The 17,193-nt window shown below is 37.7% G+C and overlaps 1 protein-coding gene across 26 annotated transcripts in view; it reads left to right on the top strand.

Annotated features, from left to right (window-relative positions):
* Nucleotides 1-10,855, top strand: part of igfn1.4 (immunoglobulin like and fibronectin type III domain containing 1, tandem duplicate 4) — a 36,549-nt gene extending 25,694 nt beyond the window's left edge. For 18 of the 26 annotated variants that reach the window (XM_042407263.1, XM_042407255.1, XM_042407254.1 and 15 more), the window contains 14 exons: nt 933-998; nt 2,315-2,380; nt 3,438-3,503; nt 5,390-5,505; nt 5,775-5,916; nt 5,998-6,291; nt 6,447-6,749; nt 7,061-7,240; nt 7,333-7,461; nt 7,567-7,646; nt 7,849-8,041; nt 8,687-8,983; nt 10,093-10,419; nt 10,513-10,855. In XM_042407263.1, coding sequence (XP_042263197.1) covers nt 933-998; nt 2,315-2,380; nt 3,438-3,503; nt 5,390-5,505; nt 5,775-5,916; nt 5,998-6,291; nt 6,447-6,749; nt 7,061-7,240; nt 7,333-7,461; nt 7,567-7,646; nt 7,849-8,041; nt 8,687-8,983; nt 10,093-10,419; nt 10,513-10,517 — 2,264 coding nt within the window. In that variant the 3' untranslated portion in view covers nt 10,518-10,855. The remainder of the gene's footprint in view (nt 1-932; nt 999-2,314; nt 2,381-3,437; nt 3,504-5,389; nt 5,506-5,774; nt 5,917-5,997; nt 6,292-6,446; nt 6,750-7,060; nt 7,241-7,332; nt 7,462-7,566; nt 7,647-7,848; nt 8,042-8,686; nt 8,984-10,092; nt 10,420-10,512) is intronic. The other 8 variants (XM_042407260.1, XM_042407257.1, XM_042407259.1 and 5 more) reach the window with 6 other exon arrangements.
* The last annotated feature ends 6,338 nt before the right edge of the window (nt 10,856-17,193 follow it).

Genomic DNA, 17,193 nt, shown 5'->3' with positions numbered 1-17,193 from the left:
TGGAGCATACACAAAGTAGATGCAGCAGTCTGCATTTTCTGCAGACACGCATTTCAGAAAATGCGAGTGAGAGCTGGAAGCTGTTAGCTGCTGCTCCTGCACCACCCTGCTGTTGGTGCTGCCATCTGTTGCTACTGCTGCTGCCACTGCAACCTGCTGTGAATGATGAAAGCTCAAATACATTGGAAGTTGAAAGATGAAAGAAATTGCCAAAGCAATGCTGAAAACGCCTGAAAAAACAGCTGATATTAACTGAAATGTATTGCTTTGAAAACTTGGAAGCTGAAAGGTAAAGCTGGAGCTGAGAGTTGAAGTGCATTAGCTGAAGAGGCTGAGAGCTAAAATATGTTGCTGAAACAGCTGAAATCAAATGATATACTCTCAAAGCTGGAAGCGGAAATATAATGTCTGAAAAACTGTGAAAGAAGAAATTCTTTGTAATAATATCAGATCCTAGGAATCTTATTTTGAAAAACTAAGTCCATCCCTAGTTTCCTGTTAACACAAGGTGGCAGTTGGTGTCTTTTATTTTGAAAAACAGCTTCATGCTGTGCTTCCTGAACATATATTTATTTTATGAGATTTTTATTTTGGAAAAAGAGCCTCATCTGGAACTTCCTCTAAAGATACAGTTACTCTATTGGCATTTGTTTTTTTTTTTAAAGCCTCATACAGAGATTCTTGTTAAGATACAGTGGCTTTTACTCTGAAAATCAGAAATGACACTCTGTATGTGTGTGTTTTTCTGTGTAATTATGTGTTACTTTATGTGTGTGTACAGGCACAACACACATATATATATTTATGTATGTATGTGTGTACAGAATGTATGTATGTATGTATGTATGTACATATGTGGTATTGCTCCCACACAATGAGGGAGGAATTTACTGAATCAAGTTTAAATGACTTACTGTTGTTTTTACTGTTAGGCCACTCAGCTGGGAAAGCCAGTGGCGGTGCAAAGCAAGATGGATCACCTGCAGATGCAGGAGGTGGTGAGAGAAACAACAGTTCAGCATATAGAAAATAGATGCAGTAGTCTGCATTTTCTGCAGACACGCATTTCAGAAAATGCGTATGAGAGCTGGAAGCTGTTAGTTGCTGCTACTGCTGCTGCACCTCCCACTTGAAGATGCAGGAGGTGGTAAGAGAAACAACAGTGGAGCATACAGAAAGTAGATGCAGCAGTCTGCATTTTCTGCAGACACGCATTTCAGAAAATGCGAGTGAGAGCTGGAAGCTTTTAGCTGCTGCTGCTGCACCTCCCACTTGAAGGTGCAGGAGGTGGTAAGAGAAACAACAGTGGAGCATACACAAAGTAGATGCAGCAGTCTGCATTTTCTGCAGACACTCATTTCAGAAAATGCGTGTGAGTGCCAGAAGCTGTCAGCTGCTGCTCCTGCACCACCCTGCTGTTGGTGCTGCCAACTGTTGCTACTGCTGCTGTCACTGCAACCTGCTGTGAATGATGAAAGCTTAAATACATTGGAAGTTGAAAGATGAAAGAAATTGCCAAGGCAATGCTGAAAACAGCTGAAAAAACAGCTGATATTAACCGAAATGTACTGCTTTGAAAACTTGGAAACTGAAAGGTAAAGCTGGAGCTGAGAGCTGAAGTGTATTAGCTGAAGAAGCTGAGAGCTAAAACATGTTGCTGGAACAGCTGAAATCAAATGATATACTCTCAAAGCTGGAAGCAGAAATGTAATGTCTTAAAACTGTGAAGGAAGAAATTCTTTGCATTAATATCAGATCCTAGGGATCTTATTTTGACAAACTAGGTCCATCCCTAGTTTCCTGTTAACACACGGTGGCATTTGGAGTCTTTTATTTTGAAAAACCAAACCTTATCCTGAGCGTCTTTTTAAAATAGTTATTCTATGGGGCTTTATTTTGAAAAACAGCTTCATGCTGTGTTTCCTGAACATATATTTATTCTATGAGGCTTTTATTTTGAAAAAAGAGCCTCATCAGGAACTTCCTCTTAAGATACAGTTACTCTATGGGCTTTTATTTTTCTTTTAAAAAAAGCCTCATACAGAGCTTCTTGTTAAGATACAGTGGCTTTTATTATGAAAATGAGAAATGACACTGTGTGTGTGTGCGTGTGTGTGTGTGTGTGTATTTGTGTATTTGTGTGTATGTGTCTGTTTCTGTGTAATTATGTGTTACTTTATGTGTACGTACAGGCACAACATGTATATATGTATGTATGTATGTATGTATGTCTATATATGGTATTGCTCTCATACAATGAGGGAGTAATTTACTGAATCAAGTGTAAATGATTTACTATTGTTATTACTGTTAGGCCACTCAGCTGAGGAAGCCAGTGGCGGCTCAAGGCAAGATGGATCACTTGCAGATGCAGGAGGTGGTGAGAGAAACAACAGTTCAGCATATAGAAAACAGATGCAGTAGTCTGCATTTTCTGCAGACACGCATTTCAGAAAATGCGTGTGCACATTTCAGAAAATGCGTGTGAGAGCTCGAAGCTGGAAGCTGTTAGCTGCTGCTGCTGCTGCACCTCCCACTTGAAGATGCAGGAGGTGGTAAGAGAAACAACAGTGGAGCACATAGAAAGTAGATGCAGCAGTCTGCATTTTCTGCAGACACGCATTTCAGAAAATGTGAGTGAGAGCTGGAGGCTTTTAGCTGCTGCTGCTGCACCTCCCACTTGAAGATGCAGGAGGTGGTAAGAGAAACGACAGTGGAGCATACAGAAAGTACATGCAGTAGTCTGCATTTTCTGCACACATGCATTTCAGAAAATGCGTGTGAGAGCTGTATTGCTTTGAAAACTTGGAAGCTGAAAGGTAAAGCTGGAGTTGAGAGTTGAAGTGTATTAGCTGAAGAAGCTGAGCGCTAAAACATGTTGCTTAAACAGCTGAAATCAAATGATATACTCTCAATGCTGGAAGCAGAAATATAATGTCTGAAAAACTGTGAAAGAAGAAATTCTTTGTATTAATATCTGATACAAGGGATCTTATTTTGAATAATTAGGTCCATTCCTAGTTTCCTGTTAACACACAGTGGCAGTTGGTGTCTTTTATTTTGAAAAACAAGCTTCATCCCAAGCGTCTTAAAATACAGTTACTATATGGGGCTTTTATTTTGAAAAATAGCCTTCTGCTGAGCTTTTAGTTTGAAAAAAATGCCTCATCCCAAGCTTCTTGTTAAGATACAGTGGCTTTTAATTTGAAATATCAGAAATATCACCCTGTGTGTGTGTGTGTGTGTGCGCGTGTGTGTGTTCCTGTGTAATTATGTGTTACTTTATGTGTACGTACAGGCACAACATGTATATATATGTATGTATGTATCTATATACAGACTGTATAGGCCTATGTGTATGTGGTACTGCTCTCACACAATGAGGGAGTAATTTACTGAATCAAGTTTAAATGACCTACTGTTGTTATTACTGTTAGGCCACTCAGCTGGGAAAGCCAGTGGCGGTGCAAAGCAAGATGGATCACTTGCAGACGCAGGAGGTGGTAAGAGAAACAACAGCTGAGCATATAGAAAATAGATGCAGTAGTCTGCGTTTTCTGCAGACACGCATTTCAGAAAATGCGTGTGAGAGCTGGAAGCTGTTAGTTGCTGCTGCTGCTGCACCTCCCACTTGAAGATGCAGGAGGTGGTAAGAGAAACAACAGCGGAGCATACAGAGAGTAGTTGCAGCAGTCTGCATTTTCTGCAGACACGCATTTCAGAAAATGCGTGAGAGCTAGAAGCTGTTGGTGCTGCCATCTGTTGCTACTGCTGCTGCCACTGCAACCTGCTGTGAATGATGAAAGCTCAAATACATCTGAAGTCAAAAGGTGAAAGAAATTGCCGAAGCAATGCTGAAAATGGCTGAAAAAACAGCTGATATCAACTGAAATGTATTGGTTCGAAAACTTGGAAGCTGAAAGGTAATGCTGGGGCTGAGAGCTGATGTGCATTAGCTGAAGAAGCTAAGAGCTAAAACATGCTGCTGAAACAGCTGAAGTCAAATGATAAACTCTCAAAGCTGGAAGCAGAAAAATAATGTTTTAAAACTGTGAAAGAAGAAATTCTTTGTATTAATATCAGATCCTAGGGATCTTATTTTGAAAAACTAGGTCCATCCCTAGTTTCATGTTAACACACAGTGGCAGTTGGGGTCTTTTATTTTTAAAAACAGCCTCATCCTGAGCTTCCTGTTAAGATACAGTGGCTTTTATTTTGAAAATCAGAAATGACACTATGTATGTGTGTGTGTGTGTGTGTTTGTATGTGTGTATCAGGGAACGTCCCCATAAAGATAGAGAAACCAGTTTGTGTGTTTACATGTATGTGTGCATGCGTGTGTGTTAGTATGTGTGTGTGTTTATGTGTAATTATAGGTTACTCTATGTATATGTAAAGGCACATCACATATGTATGTAGGTATGTATGTATGTATGTACAAAATGTATGTATGTATGTGGTACTGCTCTCACACAATGAGGGAGTAACTTACTGAGTCAAGTTTAAATGACTTACTATTGTTATTACTGTTAGGCCACTCAGCTGAGGAAGCCAGTGGTGGTGCAAGGCAAGATGAACCACTTGCAGATGCAGGAGGTGGTATACCAGATATTTAATACTGAAAAAGTACTAAGCAAATAAGCACTAAGCAAATAACTGTTATCTGCATTAGTAACACAAAAGTTAAAAAAACTAATTTATTTTTATTATTACTTTTCAATATCTAATCAAATTATTTAATTCTCTGTAAAATCTTAATCCTGTAAATTTACTATAGCTCCTCTTAGAAGGCCAATTCATAAATGTGAAATAACAGGAGATCCTTTATAACCCGAATGTGGTAACACTTTCTTAATATACTTGGGAGCTCATCTGGCCTCTGTTAACATTGTTTGCAAAGCCTTATAGTACTTTGTTTGTTGCTTGTCATTGTGCTCACCTTTGATGTCATTTCTCTTGCTGTAACTTGTGTATCATAAACTTTCTAACTAGATCACAGTAATCTAATATTTAAGCCATGCACTGTATTAGTTATTGGAATGCACTGTTTTTTATTTAAAAAAAACAAATGCAGGTTGTACTAGTGGTGCAAGGTAAGATTATACTCTCAATTCCTCACTATTTTTTCTTTTTACATAGTGGTAGAATTCACAGGCATTACAATATTTTCCTTCACGTAATGTACAATTGTGATATAATTGGCAAGGAAATCTTTGATACTGATGAACTATTGCATCACCAATCTAATCTTAATGATTAGAAGAGAGAAGCGTAAATTGGTAACTGTTTTTTTCTTGGGGACTTTATACAGTATATATATAGTTTTAAACTGAAAGCTGCTCCACATGAAAATGTTAAGTGGAAAGTAACTTTGTTTTATGTTACCCAGAGCCTGGAATTACCTCTGGACTCTCTGATATCCTTGCTACTCGTGGACAGCCAGCAGAATTAACTGTGAAGATGAACACTGACTGCGACGGCGCCTGGTTCAAAGATGGAGAGCCAGTAAAGTTCATAAATAACTACATTTAAATGCACATTTAGCATTTTGCAAATTTGTCTGACACTTTCATTTTGATTATCTGAGTGCAAGAGTAAGAGAAGCTTTCAATTACTACATTGCCAACATTATAAACATAAACATGAATGACATACATAACATAAGTCTTACGCTTATGGAACTGCCATATTGGATATTTTTCTTTTCCTTTTTTAATGTTTGTTGTGTAACCTGAAAAAGAATGAAGTTCTCCTTTTCACTCTTGATTTGCTAGTTAAAATCCGGTGGTGGGATCAGCATAACCAAAGATGCAAACATTCACAAGCTGACAATTCACAGCTGCAGAGATACAGACTCTGGACTCCTTCGTTTTGTATCAGGGGATCTCAGTACGGAAGGAAGGATCACAGTCGGAGGTATATTTTACTTCCGTATATTGTAGAATATAAGTGACACAACAGCTCTTGTGTATTAAACTGACACCTTGTGTCTCATAGATGTGCCTGAATTTGACGAAGACGACCTTCACAAGTTCTCCAAACCTGTGATAGTAAGAGTGGGCCAGAACGCTGCTTTCAAGATGCCTTTTCAACCTCAGGAGTCTTTGACGGTCAGCTGGTTTAAGGATGGCACTGAGCTGAAAGACGGAGGAGGAGTTAAGATTGTGAGGGAGCCCAATCACAGTCGGCTGCTTCTCAGAGACTGCCTGCGGTCAGACACGGGGGAAATAAAAATCCAACTTAAAAACCCATTTGGAGCTGTGGAGGCCACATCTCAGCTTATTGTGCTTGGTACGAAAACATAGGGAAATCTAATGAGAAAAGTGAGAAATACTGAGAGATACAAATACCATCAACAGCCATGTTCAAACATAAACAAAACTTACACCTTAGTCACATTTCTGTCACTTCATTTAAAAGGTAACAAAACCACATTTTTCTTACAGATCGTCCAGGTCCACCGGAGGGTCCAGTGGAGACTGTCGAGACCACTTCATCTGTAATTGAAATTAAATGGAACCCTCCAAAAGACGATGGTGGCTCTGCTGTCACCAACTACATTATAGAACGGCAGGAAAGAGGGCATAGTCTGTGGACAAAACTCGGGGATGTCTCAGCAGAGAAGACCTCCTTTAGAGACAGGAATGTGACTCATGGAAAGAAATACAGCTACCGCATCTATGCAGAAAACCCTCAGGGCCTCAGTGACTCCCTGGAGACAGCTGATAGCATTATGGCTGGCATAATGAGTGAGTGTAGAAAAAAGAAGTCTCATTTAGCAGTCCTCAGCAAATCCCATGTTAATCTCCCTCAGGTTGTAATAAATGAAAATGCTTCTGGATAGGTTTTGTGCTGGCTTCAAATCGTTTATCACTGGCACTATTTAGTCACTGTTGAAAGTCCACCTTTTATCATTGCTGTAATAGTTGCTATATCTCTGAGAGGAATTTTTGGGATATCCTCCAGTAATAATGTCGTTGATTTATTCCATGTCTTTAATTACTTCTTAATTATTGAAAATGAGCATACTAGATAACTCAGACTACTTGTCATTCTTTAGTACTTTCTGGTCCACCTGGAAAACCCAAAGTGGTAAGTACCTCTAAGACCTGTATCAACTTGACGTGGACCCCTCCGGAGGATGACAAAGGAGTACCAATCATTGGTTACCAAGTGGAGAAACGAAAGAAGGACACAAATCAGTGGCTTGCCCTGAATGCAATTAATGAACCTATTGAAGGTTTGTCAGAACAAAAGCATACTATTATGTAGGACAATTATCTTCTTTTTATTGTATTTTTATCCTTACCTTGTTATTCACCTTATTTTCAGATGTGAACTATGCAGTTAAAGATGTCACTGAGGGAGCAGAGTATGAATTCAGAGTTTCAGCGATCAATGAATCAGGAGCAGGAGATGCGAGCCCTCCCTCCGCAATGGCGTGTGCAAAGAATCCCAACAGTAAGTTAACTTCCTTTGCTGTGCATATTAATGATTTAACTTTGTTATGCAGATAATTTCTTATTTCCGCTTTGCATTTTCTGTTTTGTTTGTGTTTCCATCCAGTGAGACCTTGTTTTAAGGACCCAGAGGACTTCCTTGTTGTCAGGGCAGGAAATTCTGTGCGTGTCAAGATTTCTTATGAGGTATGAATAAACCTAAATGCTGGCATGGAAACCGAACCCTTCCTCCTTGGTATAAATCATAAAACCATCTTAACAAGCCAGTTCTGGATTCCATATTTACTCTCCCATTCCAGCCACGTCATAATCTTGAGTCATGAGTTTGCTACAGTGTGACATGACTGCATATGCCTCACACTCATTTATCTGACATTGATATCCCCAGGCTGAACCTCCACCTCACATCACCTGGCTGAAGGATGATGAGCCAATAGCCCCGTGGATTAATGTCATCAATACAGAGGGAATGTCTCAGCTTGTTATTCCTTCATCAAAGCGCTCAGATTCAGCCATCTACACTATTAAAGCCAAAAACTCTGTGGGTGAGGCTTTCTTTGACGTTGAGGTTAGAGTCACAGGTAAGTAAAAAGCAAGCTTTTACACTATAATTAGTCCTAAAATGATGTGGAATAACAGTAGTGTATTTTTGCATTAAAACTTCTGATAGCAAGAATTTTGCACTGATATTAACTGTAAATACATTTTATTTATTTTCTGGAAATTAGGAATCAATTTTACATTAAGCATTAAATGACCTTTGCATTGTTTAGTGTTCTTGTGATGAAGAAAATGTGTTTTATCAACAGTGGACAATACTGACTAGGTAATATTTAGCCAATTAAATGCATTTATCACACCAGTGTATTGGCAAACTAATGTCAAACCCTAATTAACACTGAACACTTGCAGGTGCATTGAGAAATGTAATTCTTACTGAGTGACATGCAGTAAGAGGATATGATTTGTGGATTATTATCTTATGCCAGCTGTCAATTGCAAATATAGTCCTGACAAAACCCCCCACAGCAGGGGAATTCCTAAGTAAATTTAAGGTACGATTACATAGATTTACAGATATACAGCAGCCATATTATAATAAAATCAGTGAAAATGTAAGTACTGTTTTAAATTTTACAACAAAGGCAGGATAAAGGTTAAGCAACAGTTGTTGTTTGTTCACTCAAAACAAATTAAACTCTACATCTTATGTTCTTTGTTCCTAGATGAACCCAAGTGCCCAGGGCCAGTGGAGCTGGAGCAAACAGTCTATGGCAAAGTGGCAGTATCATGGGTTCCCTCTCCAGACCAAGAGCTTGACGATCGACTGTACTACGTGGTGTCTCAACATGACTCTAACACCAGAATGTGGAAGACTGTAGCAGACCGCCTCTTTGCTAACACCTACACAGCCCACAACATTCTCCCTGGGATAGAATACCATTTCCGGGTCTATGCCAAGAATGATATGGGCCTCTCAGATCCATCTCAGTCACCTACATGGGGTGCCAACAGCAACAGAGGTGGGTTTATATATTCAGTTATGTTTACAAGGGGCATACAATAGATATAATGGTGTAATGATTTCACCATTATGTCATCATCAGAACGTCTCTTGTGTTGTATGTTCCCCTATCACTTAGTAGTCCACTAATAACTTGTTCAACTTGATGAAATTCTATATATTCTCCTTTATATTCTGTATATTCTATATATTATTATTCCTTACGGTAAATAATCTGTGAAATCTGTAAATAAGTACACAGCGACTGACACCACCATGGTGGTAACAATACAAATTTTGAGCAAATTTGAGTTTGGCTGTGTAAAAAAGGGCTTAAGAGATAAGAAAGGCAATGTTGGTCAATCAATCGGTGGGTACACCACTTTTGTCCAGAGTGTAATATCATGAAAAATACTGGATGGATTGCAATGATTTTTTTTACAGAAATTCATGGTCCCCAGAAGATGACCCTTAATGACTTTGATAATCCCTTGACTTTTCATCTGGTGCCACCTGCACATCAAGCTTTTTAATCATCCAGTGAAATATCTCCAAATACATGGACTGGGACAAAATTTGACACAGAAATCTATGGTTTCTAGATAATGTATCCTGTTCCATCATCAGGTCAAAATTTAAATTCCGAGTCCAATATTTTAGGTTATGACCAAATAACTGAAAAACGACTGATGATTCTGTGCTTTGTGTTCAGAGCTAATTTGCAAATGCTAGCATGCCAGCACACTGACACTAAGATTATGACCATGGCAAACATTACCTGCTTAAAACAGGCATTTTAGCATTGTCATTGTGAATATATTGCCATGTGGACATCAGCGTTTAGCTCCAATCACTGCCATTCCTAAGTGCAGCCTCACATGGTTCCTGGCATGGCTCTAAACTGTTAGTCTTGTTTTTGTTTTCCCCCAACTCCAAAGTTCAATCAATGTCATTAATCTTTGAAATCTCTGATTACTTCATTGCGTGGAAGCCACAAAAATGTATATTTCAGACTTGGGTAATACAAATGAATGTCTGAAATTTCTGGATTCTGGATGACACAATTGCCATGTGACCTAAATGATCTTTTCAAACATTTCTCTCTTTAATTTTTTTTTTTCTCTTAAGTTCCAATATCATCAAATGGAGTTAGTTCAATGGAGATAAGCTTTGAGAGGCCCCCATCCATCTTGGTCCCTCTGAAGGTCCACACACCACCTAAAGGTTACCAACTCTACATGACATGTGCTGTCAGAGGATGTCCTACACCCAATGTGTCCTGGTACCTCAACAACACCTGCATCAACTCAGACAAAAACTATTACATCACCAACTCATGTGGTGTGTGCTCCATGTATATTCTCAGAGTCCGAGAAAATGACGGCGGTGAATATAGGGTTGTTGCAGTCAACTCTTTGGGCAAGGCAGAGTGTTCTACTAAACTTACTGTGAGAGGTAAGGCTTAACTTAAGAGTTGTTATTTTTTCTGAAGAAATTGTTCTAGTTTATTTTTGTCTTGATTGTTTTCTCTCTTCTTTTTCTCCACAGATTGAAGTGGCATTAAGGCATTATGATGTGCTTCCTCTTACTGAAATGTTTTGGAAAACACAGTGAAAGTGAATGTGAAATGTTTTGGTGTACTGCATAGATTGTATTGAAAGTGTGTGATACTATTCTCTGAACTCCTAGAAAAACTATCTAAAATAGTCTAAATGCTAACTTATTTAATTTATTTGAAATGTTACTGATTTGCAATTGTCATCGGGATATATCATCATCATATACAGCAGGAGTGAAGTGACAAACTAAAATTAAAAGACATTTGTCAGTTTTTTTCAGAAAACAATAGGACAAATCTCTTGTAACAACTGCAATAAATCAACAAACTGTCCATCGTGTGTAGTGTTCTTTTTTATCTTGTTTATCACAGAAATTCTGTTTTTATTAATAACTTTGAAAATATTCTTCACCAACTTCACTGGCAGAAACAAACTCAGTGGCCATCATTAAGGCAACAGATGTTTCCCGCATGTGTTTCCAATTGCACATGGCTCCAACATCTGAGCCCACGACACCATGTACATCACATTACCACATTAAGCCCCTGGGAACTGAGCACACATTTTCATTGCATTTCCATATATATCCACCTGAGCTACCCAGTAAATAAGAAGATCCCTACTGCAAACTTGAAATTAGTCCTTTTTATATCTATAGTCAGATAACTGAGTCTTTGGGTGAGACAACTATGTTCAACTGATAATATGTACATATTTAAAATAAAGGATTCATACATCCATACAATATATAAAGTACCAGTCAAAGGTTTGGGCATATTAGGGAATAGGAAGATGTCTCCAATGTTTGACTGGTACTGTACATTCACATTACATACTATATTTTACTGACAAGGCCAACATAAATCAAGTCTATAACGTCCATCATGTGACATCTTTACAGAGCAGGGAAGCTGTTGGATATAGCCCTTTGACTAAATAGCACAGCCAAGATGAGAATTCCTATTTTATCTGATGACCTTATGCTGACTGATAATAGTAGAATAATGCGGCATTGTTCTACCTTTAACATTTAGTACAGTTGTTAATATACCTTTATGTAAAAGTGCTTACCTCATTTCCTCTGCCTGGTCAGAGGTGATATTTGTGTTGATTCTCCACTCGTGTCATCAGGTTTTTCTTGCAGTAATGTCACAGTCTCTTTTATGAGGTCAGGGTGACTATTCAAACTGTCTGGATAAGTCATGCTTGTTTAACCTCTGACAATGTGAACCCAAAATTCTGCTCAGTGCAACGAATACAACACACCATCACACCATGAGCAACCACCTTTTTGTAATGCCACCCCAGGTCCAATGTGACTCACCAAATACCACAAGCATGCTGTGAGAATTTCAGTTGATACTTTCAAAGGCTAATTGGAACGGCCAATTCATTTATATCAACTAGAGATTACTTTACCAAATAAAATGTCTCATGTTAATGTTTATTGACCAATAAAGGTCATAGTGATCATATTTCTGGAGACCTTGTGATGCTGCCAGTCGAAACCTTTTGGTGAGATGCTTTCCCTCTTGCACGCGGGAAATTGCAGTACATGTCTATTGTGGATCCATAAATCATGAAGCCTCAACCATGGACATCATGTACAGCAATATCCATCACTAATGTGATTGACATTAATGATATAATGCTAGAATGTGTCATAGCTTTATTTAAATCTAACAGATGGAATGTGAATCTTGATATTAGTATATGATGCTGCACATTATTTTATATTGTCAATAGTAATGGGGGAAAACTGTTGACTTGATATGGCCCATACCAGATTGAATGAACAGTCATAATGTATTTCTAGTGCTAACTGCAAAGTGATCACTTTCATAGGGATGGGTAAGAGTAACCTTCACCCTTTACTACTGCTGCAATATGGTTTTTTTCCCAACTGCATTTTACCCATGTAAGGCTTCCTATGGGAATTTTATCACCGAACAAAAAGGGGTGTCACCTTTGATATACTGGATAGATAGATAGAAGAGTACAAGTTGAAGACGGATGGCTGAACGTACACGACGAAGAAGTGAAAGTAAGTGCGATTAATTTTTTTAAACAGCAAATTTCGCGTGTCAGTAATTTATCAAATTTTTCAAATGACTAAAAGCAAATAAAATAAATGGTGTGACCGAAACCTGCATGATGTAAGGTTTCAATCGATATGTGGTACCAATCAAGGCAAATGTAATATTATTCAAATGAAGGACAGAAAGGCATCATTTGTTGAGAGAGACAAACATTAGGAGACTACATTAGTACAATCAGCTCTATGATTATTTCACATTAAACTAGTTTAAGACAAATAGCAGTACGAGTGATTAGGTAGCGTAATAAATCTAATAATCATTTTATTGTATGTGATTTTATTACAAGCATTTATTAAGCCAAGATAAGCATTAGTTTGGCTTTAAAAGGTTGCCAAAGCATCTGATTCTGCTGCTTCAAAAATCAAAATAACTAAGAAAAGAGGAAAAGTCAGATAACCTTTAAGATAAATAAAAAGATCTACAGACACCTGTTTATTTCATATAAATGTGTAAAAAATGTTTAAGCTGTCTACAGAACTATTTAAAGCTTTTAAAATCTCCATTTTCATACAATCAGTTTCCAAGTGTCCAAGGATTTTTATACTGTGTAGAATGAAAAAAATATGAATTAACCTCTTGCAATCGCCCTATAATACAGAGACTCAAGATCACATCAGTGTGCCATATTTCAGCGAGGAATGTGACTTATTCTTCTGGCTCCCCATGACTAACAAAGGACTGAGCAGAAGCCTATGATCAGTTTGCACTGCAGAATGTGTGACACATCAAAGTCTTCATTTTATGCTGGGTTGTAGATCTTCAAGGTCAGATATCCTTGTTCACAGTTTTCAGTGTTCCTCTTGGTCCTAAAAATTAAAGGACCATGTAAAAAGCCTTATGGCTATCATCATGATATACAGCCCATTTTGTTCAAATTAAAAGCCTGTCAGCTCTGGAGATACCAAAAGAATTACTCAACTAACTCAGAGATAGATAAAATAACCTATACTAACAGGCTTTTGGTCACTGCTGTACACTGGTGCTTGGCCTAAAAGTCTCTTGGGCAACAGTGAAAGTAGGTCATAGTCATCACCAGTTTGTATGGCTGAGTGCTTGGTAAAAACAATTTCTGAATCTTATTTTAACTTTCTGGATAAATATTGTTTTTCTATTAGCAAATGAAGTACACAGTTTGTGCTTTTTCACATTTCAACACAAGCAAATCTACATGACTGGTCAAGAAAAGCAGTTTTGTCAGCTTTGAGTTTGTGTTTTCCTTTCAGTCTTTTACTGATAGTTCTAGATTAGATGCCTAACGAGAGTCACAGCGCAAAACATACTTTTTAAGACTAGGTGTCATGAAAGAGATTTACAGTTATGTGCATCGGCATAACAGTCTGATGCAAAGACATTCTGCTCCTGTCTATGTTTGGATCCTGAGCAGTTAAATTGCTGGCACAGCCACTTGACTCCACAGGCAGTTAGGCAGAGTCAGCCAGTAGGTGGGATTTCACATTCCCCATTTACAGTGTCCCAACATGTCCCCAAGTGTCTGCAGGAGGCAAGGCATCCCCACTTTGACAGGCTGATGTCATACAGCAACGTAAATGATACTTGAGTAGAACCTCCCAGGCAGGGTTTCTGGCCTGTGACCCCAATTTTAGGTCTCCCAAGTTCTCATGACCCTTGCATGGTCAAGTTGAGTCATGTGATGTTGAGTATATTTCTGACCAAAGAGGGAGTGCCGAATGAATTAAATTTGATACTTACTTTTTCCAGTTAAATCAGTTTGTTTTTTTAAATTATGCCCATTGGATGCCTATTTTAACTATTTTGTAAATATTTTAGTTTTATTCTGTTTTCTTTTATTTTCTACTTTTTTCTCATTATTTTGAAATAGTATTGTTTCCTCTCATTTTATTTTGCTGTTTTATTGTAAAGCACACCACAAAAGTGCTACATAAATAAAGTTAATAATGATAATATTGACACACTAGGAAATCCTTGTGGGGTTTGCACCAAAAGGTTGGGAAACTCTGCCCCAAGGCCCGTAGGCGGATGTAAAGATTGCCAAACAAACAGTATTTGCTGCAATTGACTGAAGTTTGCTTTTCCTTTCCATGACTTGAATCTCTTTAACATTCATTTGAAAGTTATTTTGAATTTTTTAGTTTTGGGGGTGATATCTTGCAAGAACCTTTTAACCTTTAATATGTCTTCCATAAATATCCACAAATGCACTAGTCGGCTTTCTCATTGCCCTTTGCTAGATCTGAGTGGAAAAGTAATAAAACATATGTTCGACCATACAGAACAACATAATGCCAGAAACATAGGTACTTCACATAATGTCAGAGTTTTTTAAATCGTTATTATGTTTTTATTTTATAGCATAAAGGTAGCTACATACAACTGTGACAGTTTTTCTTTGTGCTTCAGCTACACAGTGATTCCAACGCTGAACTCTGAAACATCTCGTGACAAACAATCAACAGCTGCAATGACTTTAAAAACAAGCCAAGCCCCAGGTAAGATTAAACAATGTGAGGGATGTTTTTGTTGTTGTTTGTTTTTTTGTGTGCATACTGTATTTTGTTTGTTGTATGTGCAAAAAATGCATTTTATTTATTACTGTGTTGTATTATACACCATTGTACAAGTAAAAATTTAACATAAACTTTTGCCACACTATATATTCAGAGAAAGTCCTTCCCTAATAGTTCATTTAATAAATACTTTAGATATACTTTTATCCAGCTGGTTTTTGATTTTTAATATATGCCTTAAATGCATTACCAGGTTTAATTGAGATCTACTAACAGAAGGTAGTTGTGAAGGAGAGTACAATATGATTGCAGTAGAGGAAGCGAAGAAGAAACAAATTAATAACACTTCCTTACTACCACCCACTTCAAAACAAACATCATTTGATGCCTGAAATCCAACATCTTTAGTATTTGAAATGGGAAGAAGTGTAACATGGATATATATATGAAAGACAAAGTATACCCATTAAAATTTATGCTTCCAAGAAACACTAACCCGGACACTCTTAAAACCATTTACACTTACTTTAGACACCTACCACTGATGCACCAAATGCTTTATGAAAGGGATATCCCCTCAATATAGCCAACAAATTCCTACTTCTCCTGATGTCTGCTGGTGTCCAAATCCAACACTTCTTCCAGGAGCAATTGGTATGCAGAAGCAAACAACTGACTGCTGTCCTACCAGACTTGGATTATGTGTGAATCAATGCTGGAGGAACAAGGTTACAAGAAATCCTGCCTGCATTTAGATGATATAAGAGCGTAAACCAGCCCCTTGAGAGATGACACATACAGTTTGATGAATATTCAATACATGCCCTCTAACTGGAGTAGGGGCTGCTGCAGAAAAGTAATGTAGAATGGCTAATCTTTAAGAAACTCACATTGGAAGTAGTGAAATAATAAGCCAACCTATGAATTTACTGTATGTCTGTGCAGATGCTTTACTTCAGAGAGAGGAGGGACTGGCTTCACTTTGAAGTCCACTTTGTAGCTGTATTTCCACATTATCAAAGTAATTTAATTCATCTTGTGCTATTGAATAGAAATAGTTTTTCTCCGTTTTTCATTCCTTCACTGTTGTTTTTTCCCCTGAATCTGTACTTTTTGTGAGTATTACCACCTGCCTTCACACATGTATCCATGTGATTTTGTACCACTTTAGTAGATGATGTGGTAAAAGTAGGACAGACATTAAAGGGCTGCTGGCACAATATAAAGTTCTAAAATGGATATATACTAGGGCTTATAACATTTAAATTTCCAATAAATCAAACAAGTTGTGGACATCTCCAATAAAATTTCTACACCTGTAAATGAATGGTGGACATAGATTAATGGCTTTAACTGTCCCAAAATGTGTTAAATTACTATTAAACCAGGATGGCTGCAAGCACTTACTGAATAAACCTGATGAAGACAGTGACACAAAAGCCATAAATGCTTGACTGGACTGAAGGTTTCATATTTCAAACTGGGTAAAAATAACATTGTGTTTTTTTTTTTTTTTAACTAAATCTCAATTTTGCGACTGAAAACATGATTGCCATTGTCATTACTGTTATATTCTGTAAAGATATTTATTGTCCCCAGAGGATGAATCCTACTGACTTTTGTGATCCCCCTGACTTTACCTATAGTGCCACCATGAGGTCGACATTTCTGTTTTTGAGTCTCAACAACTATTGGATGAATTTGTACAGAAATTCATGTCATTCACATGATAAATTGTAACAACTTTGGTGATCCCCTCATTTTACATCTAGCGCCATCATCAGGTCAACTACGTACATTCCCATAAACCTCAGCTGTACTGTATGGGCTGGAAATAAAGAACTGATCTTAAGATTATTCAACTTATTTTTAAAGCATCTCTCTAATCTCCTCATCCTCTATTCCACCTCCAGCCCCCTCAGATCTGCTGACCAATCAATGGTTTAAATTTTACTGCAGTGACTCACTACATTATACTCACAGCAGTACATTTAATTCTGTTGTTAGTAAGTAATGGTATAATGTGCAGGCCAGAGTGAATGAAGCAGCTGAGTCATCACAAGATATGATGCTTGTGCAGAAAAG

This window comes from Thunnus maccoyii, chromosome 3 (genome assembly GCF_910596095.1).
Source record: "Thunnus maccoyii chromosome 3, fThuMac1.1, whole genome shotgun sequence".
Lineage (NCBI taxonomy): Eukaryota > Metazoa > Chordata > Actinopteri > Scombriformes > Scombridae > Thunnus > Thunnus maccoyii.
This window is presented reverse-complemented; position numbering and strand designations above follow the sequence as displayed.